The sequence below is a fragment of the Rhinatrema bivittatum genome, chromosome 14 (genome assembly GCF_901001135.1).
Source record: "Rhinatrema bivittatum chromosome 14, aRhiBiv1.1, whole genome shotgun sequence".
Lineage (NCBI taxonomy): Eukaryota > Metazoa > Chordata > Amphibia > Gymnophiona > Rhinatrematidae > Rhinatrema > Rhinatrema bivittatum.
Window position 1 is genome coordinate 8,751,039 of NC_042628.1, and position 18,184 is coordinate 8,769,222.

The following is an 18,184-nucleotide window of genomic DNA, read 5'->3' on the forward strand; positions in this document are numbered from 1 at the left end:
TTGGTATTAGACTGCTGCATTCACGAAAAAACTGTTTTAACCTTTTTTTAAATAGGGTTTTTCATTTTGTTTTCTTTTAATATGAAGAAAACTCAGTGAAGTCGCAGTTTTTTTTGAAGGCAGCTGATGGTCATAACAAAAGAAACCTGTTTCACTTTGATCCCAGCTAGATACGTATCTAGGTTTCCAAAGGTGAAGGGCCTGTGGTTAAATCTGCTGGTCAGACACGGCCCTCAAAAAAAGCTTAGTAAATTAGGAACGCCCACAGAGCTGATTTCAGGCTACAGTAGGTTTGCTATCAAAACACTCAGGGTAGGGACATGATGGTTCAGCATTAAATGAGCTGCTGATAAAATCTCCTCTTAGGCAGGCAGGTGAGGTCAGACTTACCTTCTGATACTGCTCTTCATTCATCTGCAGAGCAAGGAGGAAGTCAGCGTGCTGGGAAAAGAGCAGAAGTAAAACCCAGTTACCATGATCGCATCTCAGACTGGCTCAGCAACCCTTTCACGGAAATGCTTTACTGGCTTGCAATGCAAATTATGATCCAGAAATTCTTGTGCTTACACTCGCTGAGTTAAGTCATTGTGGGTGGTAATTTGATCAGAACACGAAATGCAATCACAATTTCCACCCTGAAATAGTTAAATTACAGTCCTTTAAAATGTTCTTATTTTAAAGTTTGAGGTTCATTCCGTAAACCTCCCACGTAGCCCAGGCAGGTTTGCTAATATAAATAAATAGAAATTGGTATGTGGCACCCTGTTCACTCTCTTACAACCTATTCCCCAAAATGTAATACACTCTGTTACATCCTTTTATTGTATTTTTTAAATTTTCTTTTCGGCTCAATTCCAAAGCTCCAAGCGGATAACAAAATATAATTCATTACATGGAGGTCCATGTTCAGAAGCATTTTAGTCAGACTACTCAGAAGTTATCCAATTAAAGGAATATTTGCACTTAGCCAGCCAAGTTGGGAGTATTCTGGGGGCATAAATGGGAGAAATAGAGTTAACCGGCTAAGTCTGGACAGGCGAAAGAGCTGCACTATTTAATATATTCCCAAAGTAGTCAGATAAGTTTATCTGGCTAAGTTTGCTATTCAGACAGTGACTGAATTGGACCTCATAATAAAAATCATTACCAAAATATAAAATAAATATGGCAGAATAAAACCATTAAAACAAAACAATAAAAACAAACATAAATGGAACATTAAACAATAAAATCACAATAAAACAAGCTCAACAAAACTACTAACTACTACACTACTCTAAAGGAAAATTTACACTATCTGAATTCAGGACAACTATCATACTTGGCTTTTACTGCTTTCCTGAATGTTGTAATGCATGCTAACCTTCTAATTTGAGCAGGGAGCATATAAACATAACTTAGGACCTGCCACTGAAAAGTCTTGGTCAGGTACCTCATCTAAATGCACCACCCGTTAAGATGGGATTTCTAACAAACCAGAGCTCGAAGACCATAAAGATCAAGAAGGGATGTAGATACATAACACCACATTGGCCCACAGTGCGATGTTATTTAACAATGCAAACACAAGCATAAAGACCTTGTATTTAACCCTCGATTCAACAGGTAGCCAATGCGAGGCTTGTAAGACTGGGGTGATATGTTCATGAGAAGAAAACTGGTTCATACCAGATGCAGTTTAGATGTTTGGTACTGGGCCCAGGGGTGCTGGCTGTGCTCTGCAGGCATCCACTTCAACCAACGAGAGTAGTAACCTCGGAAACCATCGATCTTTTCCAGGAAGACATTTTTTCTTTTGTACTAAAACAGAAACCCATTGAAACCAAATGTAGAAGTTAAGTGATCTCCACCCTTCCCAAGTTTGTTCTGACTTTAGAAGAAACATGCACTACCACTTCAGTAAAAGGCTAGTTCATGTAGCTTACTGCCGATGCACGTGGCTGAAACGGAGGCAGAGCAGAGTTAGCACTGACTGCCCCTTCTTTCTACTGTTTCTCAGATACTTACCCTATCAAAGCTGGGTGGATACTGGGCTGCAAACTCGAGTTGACGGATGATGATCTCATTGGGAGGGACCAGGTTCTCTCTCATGTCTCTCAAGATATCGGTGAGGTAAAGATAATCCAACTGTTTAACAGCAACATTAATAAGGGTGCTATAGATGTAGTTATTCGGTACCATCCCCGAGGTCTGAAAAATTCCAAACACAGAATATTAAACTCAGCTTAAGCCCCAAGGTACAAAGGACAAAGCGTTTTTCTAAGAGCTGTTCCCTTACTAACAGCTGCAGATCTTGGAAGGGAGATGGTCTAGGAGACAGGGTACAACTACTGCAAGCCTAGATGTTTTTTTTTCTTCAGAAAATGCATTGAAGTAAAAGTTACAACTTACTGCCACAACTATATTACCAATTACAGCTTGAAGCTACTTTGTTAATCATTTTATTTGACTAATAGTTTACAAATCAAATAGCATGTACCAGGTGGAATAAATGGGGGCTACTAAAGGTGGGTCATCCAAAGGGAAGACTTTAAAAAAAGATAATTCATCACTTTTTTTTTTAAACATAAATAAGTACATTAATTGCTTTGAAAAGTAATGATACAAGCTGTTCCATGAGGGAGTGGGGAGAGAGAATGAGAGCAGCTGTGATTTCAGCCCTGTCACTAAGAAGCCCCTGGTGGGAGTGATTTAACAGGGTTAGCAGTGGTGGCAAGCTCAGAACTGCACTAGTGATAATAATAATAATAATGCTGCTTGTTCTGTAAATGATGTAAAAAACCTATGACATGGTGTGTTCCTTGTGAGACGGTGCTACACAGAGACATCTCGGACTACCTCTGTACCTTCATGTCTTTGAGTAACTGAAGTCCATCTTTCTTTTTGCGGCAGGCAATCGGCAAGTTAGAAAATGTTTGCAGATCAGGGGCCAGTCCTCTCTTCACCAAAACAGGCAGCAGTTCCTGCAGCAAAACATGCAAATAGTTAGACGTACGTAATTGATCCTCTCACAGGCTAAGGCCTCCCCCCCTTCCCTCCCAGTACAAAAACTCACAAGCTGGCCCACACCATCTCTCTAGCATCCTTTAAAAATGCCACGAATGCTGGGTCAATTTAATAGCCCGGGAGTTCTCTTATACAGAAGAGCTTGAGGCAGTGCCCAGCTCTAGCTTCAACTTCTTGGGCTGAGTAGCTGGTATGGCGGTTTCTATCCTTAACCAATAAACCTTCATACTGTTGATACAACTCCATCATTGCTCTCTGCTTCAACGACAGGGGGCAAAGGGGAATTAAATTCAGGTAGCAACCAGCAAGGATATTGAATTTTACAGCCTGGTAAAGCAAATAAGAATGGAGATAACTTGCTGATGTGGCTGTTACTACCCTTAACCAATAAACCTTCATACTGTTGATACAACTCCAACGGCAAGAGATAACGGGGAACTAGACTCAAACTTTAACAGTCTGGGAAACTGATAAGTATAGGGGTGACTTGTATGGCGCGGCAGACTGGATGGACTGTTTGGTCCTTTTCTGCTGTCATTTCTATGTTTCGAGCTACCAGACATAGAAAAATGCATTAAAAAAAAAAAGACAGTACCTGCTCAGTAGAGCTTTAAGCAAGACAAACATCCAGAGTGAAAAAAAGGGACTTTGCAAATTTCATTTATTAAGGAAATGGTTAAAATTAATGAGTCTGTAAAGCAGGAAAGGTGGGAGTTAAGATTTAAAAGCAGCCTCAAGAAGGTGGGATTTTAGATGGGATTTACATAAAGCAGGACCCCCAGCTGTCAGTGCCCTGGTCAACCACCCAGTGTGCCCTTCCCAAAGAGCCCCCTAGTCCTGTACTATCTGAAAGAATAAACAACCTTTAGTTAGCTGTTCCACCACTCAGGATTTTATAAACCTTTATCACACTTTCCTTCCCCTAATAAATCTACATTACATATAATTCTAGAAAATATTTTTAAAAATCCAGGAGCACTGAGTGCGCAATCCGCCACTGTTGGATCTCTCCCAGCTGCATTATTCTGTTGATTCATGTCACGGACACACTAATGGAATGTAACAGACTTCAGTCTGTTTAAAAAGGTTTTGGAAGTGAGATTTTCCTTGGTTTATAAAGAACATTTTTTTGTTTTTTTAAAGAAAATGTAATATATTCTGAGCAACAGGACTGAGAATCAGGGGAGCCCGTGTTCAAATCCGGCTTCTCCCAAGGATACGCCTTATGACTTTGGGCTAGTCATCGCCAGTGCTCCAGGTACCACTTAGATTCTAAGTCCTCAGAGGCAGGGAGCTACCTATTGGACCTGAACTGAAACTTGCCTTGATTACAGATTGGGAGAGGCAAGTAACTAAAACCCAAATCTAAGCCTCTTCACTTCATTAATACACACACGGAATTCCAAAGAGATAAGAAAAAGTGTGTGCTATCTTATGCTATCTCCTAGCTGAATGGAACAATTGGCTGAGTGGATCAAAATATTTTATAATAAAACTTATGGAGATGATACCCCCTCATCTGGGGTGGGAGAGAGCCATGGTCCTCGTTCAAGGGTGACATCTAATGGTCAGGTTTAGGATCTATAGGAATTTTTGTTTCAAAGAGAGCCCTAGGAAAAAGTTCCCCTGCATCCCACAGGAAAATGGTCCAGTTGTTATTCTACTCTGTGTTAACACTGTACGAGATGTAAAGTCAAATCCAACAATTTTACGCCAGAAACTCTCCCGGTCGTACGGAAGCAATCTCAGACCTCAGCGTCTCCATGCGAAAACGAGGAATCTGCAGACATCTGTTGACACTTTTTAGATCTAGGATGGGTCAAAAGGATCAGTCTTTCTTTGGAAAGACGAAGTATATGGAGTAATGTCCTCTTCGTTGCTCCAAGGCGGGTACTGGGACAATGGCCCCCAGCTCTAACAGTCGGACCAACATCTGACAGACCACTCGCTGCTTGTCTGCAAGTCCGCACAGGGATGGAAAAAAATCTCGGAATGGGCGGGCAAACAAAACCTAACGCATAACCGTGATTTATCACAGAGAGAACCCATTGGTCTGTCATGATTGTGGTCCATTCCTCGTAAAAGAGGGACAACCTGCCCCCTACCTTTGGTACGGAGGGATGGACCGGCTGGACATCGTGTCAACTTACCGCCAGGGGTCGAAGAGGCAGCAGTGGGTCTCCCAAAACGCCTACCGTCTACTACCCCCCCCCCCGAACGAAAGGAGGGGGGGGGAAGTGGTACTAGAGCGAGGAGGACGAGGTTTCCTATTTCCTCGAAACCTGGACCTGATCGAGAAGGACCCCCTGGGCTGTGTCCTGTCCTCCGGGAGTCAGTATCCTTTATTCTTGCCCAGCAACTGGATCATGTCGTCCAATTCCTTCCCGAACAGGAGCTTGTCCTTAAATGGTAAGAATCCCAGTCGAGATCTGGAGGCACCGTCCGCGGCCTGTGACTGGGCGGCACCCAGTCACGGGCGACCACAACAGTCACCTGGCCGAGACGGCCGAAACCATGGAACGAGCCGACATTCTTAGTAGGTCATATAGAGCGTCCACACTATAAGCCACGACTGCTTCGAGGCAACCCGCCTGTCTGGCTTCATCCTCCGAGAGACCTTCGTTAGCAAGGAGCTGTTGCACCCAATGTAGGCCAGCCTGTAACGCGAAGTTACTGCAAATTGCAGCTCGGGCCCCCAGGGCATAAACTTCAAAAATCTTCTTAAGCTGAATCTCCAACTTTCGATCCTGAAGATCTTTCAGCGCCGTGGTCCCCGTGACTGGGATAGTAGTCCTCTTCATTACCGCTGACACCACAGCATCCACCTTCGGCATCCGAAGGATCTCCAGAGCGTCTTCAGGCAAGGAATAAAGCTTATCCATAGCCTTTGTGACCTTCAGGCCCAAATCCGGAGTATCCCATTCCCTGAAGAGGAGGTCTGCAGCCGAAAAGTGAAAAGGGAACGTTGTGGGGGGGCCACTCAGACCCAACAACACTGGATCCATGGATCCCAGACGAGACTCCTCAGGAGGCGCAGCGATCCCCAGCTCACCCAAAATGGCTGGAATGAGAGGTGCCAGCTCATCCCTTCGGAAAAGGCAGATCACCCTCGGATCGTCCCCCTCCGCAGCCTGGCTCTGCCGGTTTGCCCCCTGTATCGGTGTGCCATCTCCCTCTGCCCCCCTCGGGGGTGGGGAAGGCTCGTCCTGATCCGTGGAGTCAAGAGGGGAATCAGTGGCGTCCCAGGGCCCCTGGGCTGCCCCTCCGTGCCCTCCGGTCGTGGATGAAACTTGTCCCTTGTGAGGGGGTCCACAGGGCCCCCCCATCTGGGGCAAATGCCTCTTATGGGCTTTGCGGGCCTTAAAAGCCCAATGCATCACCAAGATGAAATCAGAGGAAAACGACGCACACGAATCCTGAGGAATCGGTGTCTGTGTCATCCCCCTGCCCTCCCCCTGTTGCCCCCGCCGGTGAAACAGGCTGTGAAACCGGTCTCTGCGGGGAGAGGGAGGGTGGTGTCCGCCACGAATTTCAGCAGACACTTGGGAAGGGAAGAGGAGTGTTCCCCCACCACGTCCGCCAACGCACAACCATCCCCCCAAGTCGAAGCCGACGAGCCCTTGCCTCCGGGGATGCAGGCTGAACACAGCCCATCCCATGAGAGGCGCCGCACTAAGCCCCGAGAGCCGCCGCAAGGAACAAACACTTTTTTTTTTTACACCTTGGAGCTGTCCCTTGCCGAATTCTGAAGCGGCCTGGTTGGGGTCAGTGAGCCAGGCTCTCTGGTATCACCCGGCTGGGCTGTAAAGTAAGTAGGGTCCTTGCCCCTTAGCCCCAGCAGTCTACTAGACCAGAGGGGACGGTCCCCTCAGGACCTGGCAACCCCCTGGGAGGACAGACCGGTGAACTTCCTTCTCCTTACCTAGAATTCATCCTTTTTTTTTTTTTGTAAAAACTTAAATGAGAGAAAAGTCACACAAAGTCCTAACTTACTACAAAAACCTATGTCTCTATAATTTATTTTTTTTTTAAACCAATTCAGACTGTGGGCCATGCACCCGTACCATCTGCTGGAGACAGAGTAATATTGGCAGGCTGTGGGTGGCACTCTGGTATTTATACAGAGCCCGACAAGTCTTGCTCTGTCTCCATCTGCTGGGGCAGAGGCAAAACCCAGGAGTCTGGACTGATCCGGTACGTACAGGGAACCCAAATCCTTCCTCCCTATCTTCTTCCAGTGCCTTGCTGAGGTTGCTGCTTTCCACAATTCTGTCCTCTTTCTGGTCACTGACGCCTAAAATGCACAATGCTTGAGATGTACTCAAAAGTCTTAGCATCCCCCAATGTTGGTTCCATGTTAATCCCTGATATTATACAGCTCCAAAGCCAAGAAGGGATCATGCCCCACCTTGTAGCAAAGACCCCGCACTTCGATCTTAACCAAAAGAACAAGTATACGTTGTTCAACTATAGAACGGAGACTATTTAGCACTTCTGATTAGGCCATTCTTGATACTGAACGTGAATTTCGCTTCTGAGCATGTTCTCATGTAGAGCTCAAACACATTTTACGGATTAACCTAGCACTTAGTGTTTCGATGACGAATACTGACCTCTGCGGAAAGCTCCCAGGATCCCATCGACGCTGAAATTACTACTTGCAAGCCATGCGGGCAACTCTCCTAGCTTGACGTTCATCAGTTTCTTTTCTGAAAGTGGCACTGGCAGGAGCAAAAAGAGCGATTCACACACTGCACTGCAGGAAACACCAGGCACTAGCAATTTAGCAGCGACTCTTGATATTTATCATCCTACGGGACACTCTTACCATGCTGTCTCGCTATAATCATCCACGGCATAAGAAAAATCGGTTCCATAATCCTAAAGTCTGACACAACACTAGGAAAGAATCAGTCTATGCAAACAGCACTACCTTTCATACACGGCTTTCAAGCTGGTCTTAGGGAGAGAGAAGAGCGTCCTCCTTCGACTCGGGCCTAGTGCAGGGCTTCCCCGGAGAGAAAGTCCTTGAGCCAATGGCAAGCTGGGCAGCAGGCCCTTCCCGCCGCCCTTGGCTGGAGGCGGCAGCGGACTGAACCCGCTGGCCTCCGCGGATAGAGAACAGAGTCCCACCGCGCCGAGCTCTGCAGATAGAGGAACTAAACCCGCAGCCCCCCCTACCCTCACCTGGTTTATCCGCCATCTTGGTGCTCTGCGGGTATCAGCGCCCGCACAGAATCCTGGGGAAAAACCTGCGAGCTGCAGGAGAACCAAGGACGCTCGAAAAGGCTGCCGGGAAGAATTGAGGTTGCCTTAAAAACAGGAAGTGGGAGGGGACTGGAAGCCCGCGTTTCCGGGTGGGTGCAATGGGCGGCCATGTTAAGACGGTGCGACCATAGTTGTATGTAATGAGTAGGGTGGAGCGTGTGTGTTATGCAGGGAATCTGCTTCAGCGCACCTGTGCCAGGTGATTTGTGGCTTTTATTTTTTTTTTTGCTCAGGGGACAGTATATGGGGAATGAAAGTGGAGTTTGTGTTTTATGTTGTGACCTCATTCGGAATGCTGTGTATAGTTCTGGAGACCGCATCTTCAAAAGGATATAAACAGGATGGAGTCGGTCTAGAGAGCGGCTACTAAAATGGTTAGTGGTCTTCATTATAAAGCATATGGGGACAAAGATGTAAACCTGTATATCCTAGGGATAGAGACCATTAAATACTAATGCACAGGAGGCAGGCCTCTTTTAATGGAAAGGAGTGTGTGGAACCAAGGGCTCATGGGATGAGGGTGAAAGGGGGAAAATTGAGAAGTAAGATAAAATAAATATTTCTTTACCTGGAAGGTAGTGGATGCATGGAACAACCTCCCAAAGGAGAGGTGGTGGAGACAAGGACAGTATTTGAATTCAAGACAGCACGGGATTTCTGAGGGAGTGAAAGGGACTGTAGAGATTAGTAGCTGGTGTGGATAGATAGACAAGATAGGCTGTATGATCTTTTTCTGCCGTCTCATTTCAGTGTTTCACCATTCCACCTTGTGACATGGGGGAAGTTTCCTCACATCTTATAATATTTATTTAAACAACTTTTTGAACATTGTACTTTGAGCACAGAGAGATGCTAGCCTACAAATCTTACTTAGTTCAGTTCCCTCCTGTTTACCACTCACTTACGGGACGATACAGTACAGTGCGCGTTAACCCGCTGTTGGACGCGCGTTTCCCTTACCCTTTATTTAGTAAGGGGCCGAAAATGCGTGTCCAACCCGCCGAACCTAATAGCGCCCTCAACATGCAAATGCATGTTGATGGCCCTATTAGGTATTCCCGTGCGATTCAGAAAACAAAATGTACAGCCAAGCCGCACATTTTGCTTTCAGAAATTAGCGCCTACCCAAAGGTAGGCGCTAATTTCTTCGGGCACTGGGAAAGTGCTCAGAAAAGCAATAAAAACTGCTTTTCTGTGCACCCTCTGACTTAATATCATGGTGATATTAAGTCGGAGGTCCCGAAGGGTAAAAAAAAAAAATCTGAAGTCGGCCCGTGGCTACCGGACGCGCAATTTTGCCGGTTTCCGAGTCCGTGGCTGTCAGCGGGCTCGAGAACCGATGCCTGCAAAATTGAGCGTCGGCTGTCAAACCCATTGACAGCCACCGCTCCGGGCCAAAAGGAGGCGCTAGGGACGTGCTAGTGTCCCTAGCGCCTCCTTTTGCCTGTTTCTACCGCTGGGCTTCATTTAAATACTGAATCGCGCGTGCTGGGCGCCCGCTCTCCCGTGGGCTTTACTGAATCGGCCTGTTTGTGACCACGAGCAAATCACTTTACCTCTATGAGGGAAACATTTTCACCCACTGTCTGGACAAAAAAGTTAGCCTTAGAGTGCGAGGCAAGATGGCCGCCTGATAGGATGTTTGGGAAGTGAGCTCCTCCGTGGCGTTTTTTCTTCTTCGAACTTACCTATTGAAAATGCCCCATACCAAAAGAAAGGGGGAAATCCGGGGAGCAATGACTAGCTCCCTGGTGTTAGACCCTTTCCAGCCGCACATAGAGGGCTTCCTGACAGGAGCTACTGGAACGCCATCGGGGCTGGTCGCTGGGGGGATGTCTGAAGAGTGAGCTCATTCCCCCTTGACCCTAGATGTCACCTTGAGCCCTGGCGAGCCGATCCGGCCTGCGCCTCCAGCACAGAGCGATGTGTCCCCGCCTGAACCGATTCGAAGTGATATACTCTTGGCGTCTTCGAGGGTGGAGCAGGAGAGCTTGGAGCCACTGCCCCGAGTGGAGGAGGAACACGTGGCTTGCTGGAGAGGAGACCTGGAGAAGAAGATCTGACCCAGACAGGTAAAATCAGCCCAGGAAACCTGTAGTGTGCAGCAGCATTTGGAGAACAGGGTGAGACCCAACAGGAACCCATAGGGGTCAACGTGAGTTTGGGACAACCCGAGGACATAATGCTGGGGAAGGTATGGTATGCCTTAAAAGCCATTGATTTGGCTTTAAAATCAATTGCACAATCAATAACTGAAGTTAAAAATCAAACTAGGGAAAATAATAATACCTTTGGAGTTTTTGAGGTGAAATTACAAGGCCATGAGGAGCGCCTACAAAAAATGGAGACTTTTCAGCAAAATTTTAAAGTCAGAAACCATTATGGAAAGAAAAATAGAGAAGCTTGAGAATAATTTAAGGTTGTTGAACCTAAGAGTGTTAAACTTTCCTGTGGTTAGGATGATTTCACCAGCAGAACTATTTAAATTTTATATGAAAGAAATTCTGAAGATACCAGAGTCGTCTTTGCCGGTGTGTACTAGAGCATACTACCTTCCACAGACACGTCCCCAGGCTGGGAGAGAGAATATACCTTCAATGGACATTTCTGAAATATTAAAATTATCGCTTGAAACGGAAATAAAGGAAAGCCATGTTAATATCTTTTGCATTTATATCTGATCGAAATTATTTTTTTTAATTTATTTTTAATTTTTATATACCGGAATTCCTGTATGCAATACAAATCAATCCGGTTTACAAGTAACGAAAAGGTTGCCCTGGTCTGGGAGGTTAGACCGGGGTAATTTTACATAGAACATTGAACAATAACTAATCAACCATTGAATATTATTACAAGGAACATTGAAAGTAACAATAATATTTAACAAATATAAACAAATAACAAAATAACCTTAAATTATACATTTAAAATTGTTTTTGAGAAATAGACAAGCCCTATTTTATGGGGCAAAACTTTGGATATATCCAGATGTTACCAAAATGACACAGCTACACAGTAAGGAATTCCTTGAAATGAAAGAAAGGGTCAGTATAGGGGCTCGATTCATCCTAAAGTTTCCCTGCAAAGGAAACTTTTATCTCTCTGCAAGTTCTTTTTTTCAACTTGTTCTCATGTATGACGCCCCAGAGGCGACTGTTTCAGTTCCTTATAAACCAGTGCGATATGTATATTATACAGGAACATCGGTATATAAAAAACTAAAAATAAATAATAAAGGCTATGTCAGATAACAGGGAAATAATTATGTATTTTTTTGATCCTAAGCAGTTGAAGAATTTCTTGTTCGGTCACCCTAATGTAACTCCTGAAGTGGGATCGACCTAATTAAGAAATAGAGTAGCTCACCTATCTAAATTTTGAGTATATGGAAACCGTTTAGTTATTTGCTCTTATTTTTCTCTTGCCTCCAATATTGCTTATATTAAGGTACACATTTACTACTGGTTTTCATCCGAGAGATGTTAATTTGGGTTTTATGTTGAATCTGTACCGAATTTCTCTTGCAATATTTCATGTAATAGATGTGAAAAGTTTGAAAATTAAAAAAAAAAAAAAAAGTTAGCCTTCTAAACTTAACTTCCTAACTTTGGCGGGATATTAGGTGGCAGAACCCCACCACTGAATATACCTGGCAAATCTTAAGTTAGCCAGTTAAGTTTATGTGGCTAACTTTAGGAGTCCTGTATGGCATGACCTGATAAGTTATCTGGCCAACTCTGAATACTGGGGTTAGTCAGAAAAGTTATCTAAGTAATTCAACTCTGTCCCTGGAACCCCTCTGTTATTTGGCTAAAATTTAGCTGGATAAGTGGAAGAAGTATTCAAAAGTCAGATTTTGCCAGAAAACTCATGTTATTTGGCTGCCATTGAATACGCCCCCCTATTTTACGTTATAAATGCTGCCATACGGATGGCTTCCCATACATAGCAAACTTTTATGCTATAAAACCACCAGAAATAAAGTTTAACAAGTAGAAACAAAGTGATAATGTTATAAACTTCCTTCACTAGCTTTTGGGAGCTGATAACCCCTTCCTCAGGTCAGAAGGCGCTTTATATGTTTTGCATGGTCCCCCTTAATATGTAAGAGTCTTCCTCTTAATGTGAACACATCAGGCCTCTTTACCTAGCAGGGCACAGTATTTCGCATCCATCTGCACACGCCAGGGGCGTTATAAAGCAGGTCTTCTTTTTCAAACCCTACTGACAGCGAGCCACCTCACTCGCGTGGCACGCTGTCAGCTTCCTTTCTCAACCTCCTAATAACGGGGCCAATGCAAAAAAAAATCAGCGTGGAAAACGCTTTCCTATTGTGGGCTCAGCCACCTCTCCTGGGCCCGAGATTGAATATTTACATGAGGGGGTCGCGCTGCCAAGGAGGCGCTAGGGACAAATGGGCGCCCAGGAGAGTGGCTGCAGCGGGTTAGCCTTTTCCTAATCTGTGCTCGTTAACTGAGCGTCCCTTTCCCTCACCTGACTGCCGGCACACTTTTTTTTTTTTTAAACCTTTCGGTTCCTCCGACTTAATATCGCCAAAATATCCTGCTTTTTCTCTACACTTTTTTGGGCTGCTCAGAAATTAACGCCTGCTCTGTGGTGAGCGCTATTAGTTTCGCCGGAGGTCGGACGCGCGTTTTGGGCGCGCTGATCCCCTTATAGCATAAGGGGTTGTGGACGCGCGTCCAGCCACGGGTTAAACAGCGCGCTCGGCTGAGCACAGTGCATTGCAGGGGCCCCAAAGTTCCCGGCACTTCTGTAACTTCCACGCGTGCCCGCACGAGGGCAGCAGAGATGCGGGGACGGCTCTGCGGGAGAAGGGGCGCTGAGGAACGGAAAACGCATGATGTGCCGTCGGCTTGCAATCTTCAGTGGCAAGAGATGGCTACAAATAGCAATCGGCTTTATTCAGTAATCATCTGCGTTCAGAGAAATTGAGCTGATGCTTCAGTTTTAATGTAACTTCCCAAGATCGCTGACGGCTCTCATTGTCCGGGGCGCTTACAAGCCTGCAATTCAGCTCCCAGTTGCAATGATATTTAAAGGCTTGAAATCGGGGAGCAGCCAAACACCTTTTTGGTTGGAGGAGGGGGGGGGGGCACCCTTGCTCTGCCCCCAGCCCCATGTCCACTCCCTCTGCCAATTTCTTTACATTTACAGTTTGTCATTTCTTCCTATACATCATAGGGTGTAATTTTATTCCTGCTAGAAAGGCAGACATAGAGCTAAAGGAGACAGTGACAAAACCAGCTCTGCTGGTACTAAGCGACTGTTCTCCCCTGCGTATGTACGGTGGCCTGGGGAGTGATGTGCTCTAAACTACATTGGTTGCCTACTCGATTTAAGATCTTAATATTGACTTTTCGGGTATTGAGAGGAGCTGCACTGATAGGTGCCAGCTCGACCGTTGCGGTCTAGTCGAGGGGCATGTTTGGTGGTGCCCGGCTTTAGGGAGGCGGAATTCTCTCCTGGCAGAGGTTAAAATGAAGCAAAATCAAAACTCAGTTATTCTTAAGATAGGAGATTTCATTGGGTTATCAGGATTAAAATCAGACTGGAGTGTGTGATATTTGTGCAGTTCTGTTGTATGTATTTTTAGTCTCTTATTATGCCTATGTTTTTGTATATCGCCTTGGGCAATTTAATTAAATCAGGGTGGTGAGTTATAAATTTGTTAAATAAGGTAATCAAGTCCAAGAGAGATGTAGCTGTGTTTAAAAAAGGATTGGATAAGTTCTTGGAGGAGAAGTCCATTACCTGCTATTAATTCAGTTGACTTAGAAAATAGCCACCGCTATTACTAGCAACAGTATCATGGAATAGACTTAGTTTTTGGGTACTTGCCAGGTTCTTATGGCCTGGATTGGCCACTGTTGGAAACAGGATGCTGGGCTTGATGGACCCTTGGTCTGACCCAGTGTGGCATGTTCTAATCTGAAACACGCTCTCCATTTGACTGGTAACCAGTGAAGAGACCCTAGACACCTAATGAATCTCTTCACCATGTTGATGCCACCTTCTTCTCAGAGCTGGTTTCCCGCCTATGTCCCCCCTCTTCCCCCCGAGGATTCTGAAGCAAGATGGGCAATGACGTGAAGCCGAGTCACCCTGTACCCCAAGACTCGGAGCAGGAGGACAGAAATCACTTACTGAATCCATTCACACACATTTAATCTGTCGTCTTCAAGGAAAAAGAGCAAGTACTAGCACCTGATTTCCTGTCTGGTGGAACTGAAGACCTGAGGCAATCCCCAGAAAAACTGCAGGCGTATTGCATCAGGATATGCCAAGGGTAAAAGAGGGTGTAATATTCCAAAAACTAGCACAATTAGATTGGCAGACTGCATTAGCTAATAATCTGTCTGGTGCCATGTTTCTAAAATAAACAAATCAAAAGAGGGGTATTAAAGCCTGTTGGCTATTTTCTTGTTTTGTTTGTTTATATAGTGAATAGGGGTGTTGCACAGGCTTTTAGAGTACTGCGTGTTTCTAAAATATACTGAGAAAATGAAACAGGATTTTTTCGAGTACTCATAGCTTATAATTGTCTTCTGATCTAGAATACTGGGAAAGAAGCAGCTGTTTGCATAGTTAGATGGTTTGTAAACCTTTTGTGCTGCTTATGTTTTTATAATCTGCTTACCATGATTCTGTAAGGTACTTTCCACTGAAGAGCTAATACTGTTTGCTTTTCATTAAATGAGAGAGTTTTTAAAGCATACTTCAGTTTTGAGAGATTTTCTCTGAAAGACTAGGAACAAAATCATTTAATGTTTTGTAGCCTGTGGCCAAAATGATTTGGCAATTTGCTAATAATTTATTGGCAGATCATATTTATAATATATAATTCTTCTTGTGGGCTGGTTAACTACTTAGGAAAATTAGATTATTGTCCTATGTTCAAATGGTAATGCTTTTCAAGATTATGAGAAACATTTGTGGAAGTATTTGTATTAGCCACAGTGATATAACTCGTACTTTGTGTTGGTGGGGAGAGACTTAAAGGCCTGGGCTATTCAACTCGCTACAAGACGTACAATTCTACTTAGCTGTCACCTGATGCTCTTAACACATCAAAGTCCCCTTTTCCCCTTCCTCGTATACATGCATATTTTTTGTGCGAAAAACTTGTTGCATTGGCAGCCAAGTTTCTATACAAAAAATGTACACATAACTGCGTGTTAAACTGTACACTGCTCCCTAGTACAGGTTCTAGAGGTACGAGCATGCATTACAAATTCACAACATTCTCTACAGCACTGATTAGGAAGATACAATTTAGCATAAGTGCATATAAATTTCCCCCTCCAAAATAAAGATTAGCAAATAAAAAAAATTATATAAATGTGTCATCTATTTTTTTTTTTTTTTTAATTGTACTAACTTAATATATTTCTTGATTAGCTTTCAGGAGCTACCTTCATCGTCTGACAATGGAATAAGCAAAAAATATTTGCCCGAAAATACAAGTTTTTTTTGTTTTGTTTGTATATACAATCTTCCTCACAGCTGACGGGGATAATTTGCAATCTTTTAAATCAGTCTGCTCTTAAAATTACCTGAGCGACTCTTCCCTTTATTGGAACCTCTCTGTTGGGATGCTCTAACTTTCCTGTTTTGTTAGTATCTTTTGAAGATAGCACTCTCTGAACCATGTGCTGCTGAGCAGCTGTCTGCTTTTCCCCATGTTCTAGTGTAAAAGCTGCTCTGTCTCCCTTTTTAAAGTTAGTGCCAGCAGCCTGGTTACACTCTGGTTAAAGTGGAGCCCATCCCTTGGGAATATGCTTCCCTTTGCCAGAATGTTCCCCAGTTCCTAACAAACATAAAGCCATCTTCCTTACACCATCGTCTCGTCCACGCATTGAGATTCTGGAGCTCCTCTGGGTACTTGCCAGGTTCTTATGGTCTGGATTGGCCACTGTTGGAAACAGGATGCTGGGCTTGATGGACACTTGGTCTGACCCAGTATGGCATGTTCCTATGTTCTTATCCTGCATGTGGAACAGGCAGCATTTCTGAAAATGCTACCCTGGAGGTTCTGGGTTTCAGCTTTCTACCTAAAAACCTAAATTTGGCTCCAGAAGCTCCTATGTCATTGATACCCAAGTGTACCACAACAGCCAGCTCCTCCTCAGCACACTCTAGGTGGTGCATGAGGTCTGCCACCTTTGCATCAGGCAGGCAAGTTACCAAGCAATCCTATGTGCACCAGCCACCCAGCTATCTATACTAATGATTTGAATCACCAGCTGTGATGGCTGTCGTAAGCCTTCCCTCCTGGGCACGCGCTCTTGATGACCCATCTTGATGCGAAAGAATAATGCGTCACCTGGAGAGCAGGACCTAGCTCAGCATCACATCCTGCTACACTAAGGTGATACTCTCCTACCAGGTGACTTTGTTCCTTCAGGGCAGCACAGGGGCTGCCCGACTGGAGTTGGGAGTTGACTACCGTGTCCCTGGAGGTCTCCTGCACATGCACCTCTGCCACTCTAGCCTCCAGAGATCAGGGTCGTTCTCTGAGAGTCAGGAGCTCTTTGCATCAAATGCACACATACAGCCTCTTACCAACTGGTAGATAAACATGCATGTGCTATTTGGTGCAAAAGACCGGAAAGCCCCCATCTCATTGCCCGACGACTGACTGCACCTTAATATTATTGTTATGTTAGTTAATCAGTCAATAGATTAACCAAGGATTAACCCAGTTTGGTAGTAACCTTTGCGGGTTACTACCAAACTTTAAATCTACCAAATACATTTCAAGGATGTATATTAGATTAAGCATCCCTACAATCCTAGTTGATTCTTATGAAAAATGGGATAACTGTATATAAAGCAAAGAAATTGGTTGAGGTGGGTGGGAGGGAAAGTACCCGTGGTCCTGCTTCCCCACTCCTGTAGTAAAGCCCAGCCACTGCGATGACAATCTTTTGCCAGGGGCCACTGTACGTGCCCCGCCCCTGGAGCTCTAACCACTCTGTGTGATAGCTGGGACCTGCTCCCCTCAGAGGTTGTGCACGCTGCCTCTACAGCCCCTGCCAGCCTGCGGAGCAGAAACTGAGCCTCCCTGATAGCAACCTGCAGTGCTGCCGCCCAACCATCAGGTTGGCCCGATTCATTCTTTTTCATTGAAATGTACCTTGCCTTGAGCCCTCCTGGGGAAGGGCTGAAATGTAATGTGGAAAAAAATATAACATTGTCATGACTAGTGTCACTGCTTTCTTCTAAAGGGTGAGTAGGTGGTTTGACAGGTTTTGTTCTTGATTCTTCTATCTGCCTTTATTTACAGTCATGAAAGTGTTTTTTTCCTTGCTGCCTCTTAAATACAGTTTTGGGTAACATGTGGCCACTGCATGTGTTCTGAAAAATAGCAGCATTTTTCTTGAAAATCAGTAGCAGAAATATTTCTTTTTCCTAAATGGAATCATACAAAGTTGCCCTCTAGGTGACAGAGGGAGGCAGATTTTCTCCCAAAAAGTGATGTGTAGCTTGATAAACTTCAGTATTGTTCTCAAAGTTTCAGAGTTAGACTTGATAGAATTACCCCTCGTCCGTATCTGGGGGACTACAAACTTAGTTCACTTTTTCAGTACTAGGGCAGGGGGTCGGTGCCTTGTTTACGACGCTCCTGTTCAGTGTGGCTCAGGCAGTGCCAGTAATTTTGTGTTTCTTGGCCCTTGTTGCAAGACCAGCCCCAAGAGTATCCTGTCAGTGCTACTGTTGTGGTGAGGGCTGAAAAGTGCAAGAGTTCAGGTGCCATGTGGAGCAGGCGTATGGGGAGGGAGTGAGCGTGAACAGTGGGGGCTAGGGAGGAAGGGAGTGGTGGGTAATGTGCAGGGGTGGGAGGCACAAAAGCTTCATATTGTACAGTAAAATACTTGCCTTG

General features: G+C 44.8%; 2 protein-coding genes across 6 annotated transcripts in view; one reads left to right on the top strand and one right to left on the bottom strand.

Moving 5' to 3' along the window:
- LOC115076312 (pentatricopeptide repeat-containing protein 1, mitochondrial-like) overlaps nucleotides 1-8,336 on the bottom strand; it is a 22,476-nt gene extending 14,140 nt beyond the window's left edge. For 2 of the 3 annotated variants that reach the window (XM_029577596.1, XM_029577597.1), the window contains exons 1-6: nucleotides 8,194-8,336; nucleotides 7,620-7,727; nucleotides 2,847-2,963; nucleotides 2,008-2,190; nucleotides 1,669-1,800; nucleotides 391-441 (exon numbers count right to left, since the gene is read on the bottom strand). In XM_029577596.1, coding sequence (XP_029433456.1) covers nucleotides 391-441; nucleotides 1,669-1,800; nucleotides 2,008-2,190; nucleotides 2,847-2,963; nucleotides 7,620-7,646 — 510 coding nt within the window. In that variant the 5' untranslated portion in view covers nucleotides 7,647-7,727; nucleotides 8,194-8,336. The remainder of the gene's footprint in view (nucleotides 1-390; nucleotides 442-1,668; nucleotides 1,801-2,007; nucleotides 2,191-2,846; nucleotides 2,964-7,619; nucleotides 7,728-8,193) is intronic. The other variant, XM_029577598.1, reaches the window with a different exon arrangement.
- A 21-nt stretch (nucleotides 8,337-8,357) lies between these two features.
- Nucleotides 8,358-18,184, top strand: part of RNF216 (ring finger protein 216) — a 118,225-nt gene continuing 108,398 nt past the window's right edge. For 2 of the 3 annotated variants that reach the window (XM_029577585.1, XM_029577588.1), the window contains exon 1: nucleotides 8,362-8,648. The gene's annotated coding sequence lies outside the window, so the exon portion shown is untranslated. Of the gene's footprint in view, nucleotides 8,649-18,184 lie in introns of all 3 variants that reach the window. The other variant, XM_029577586.1, reaches the window with a different exon arrangement.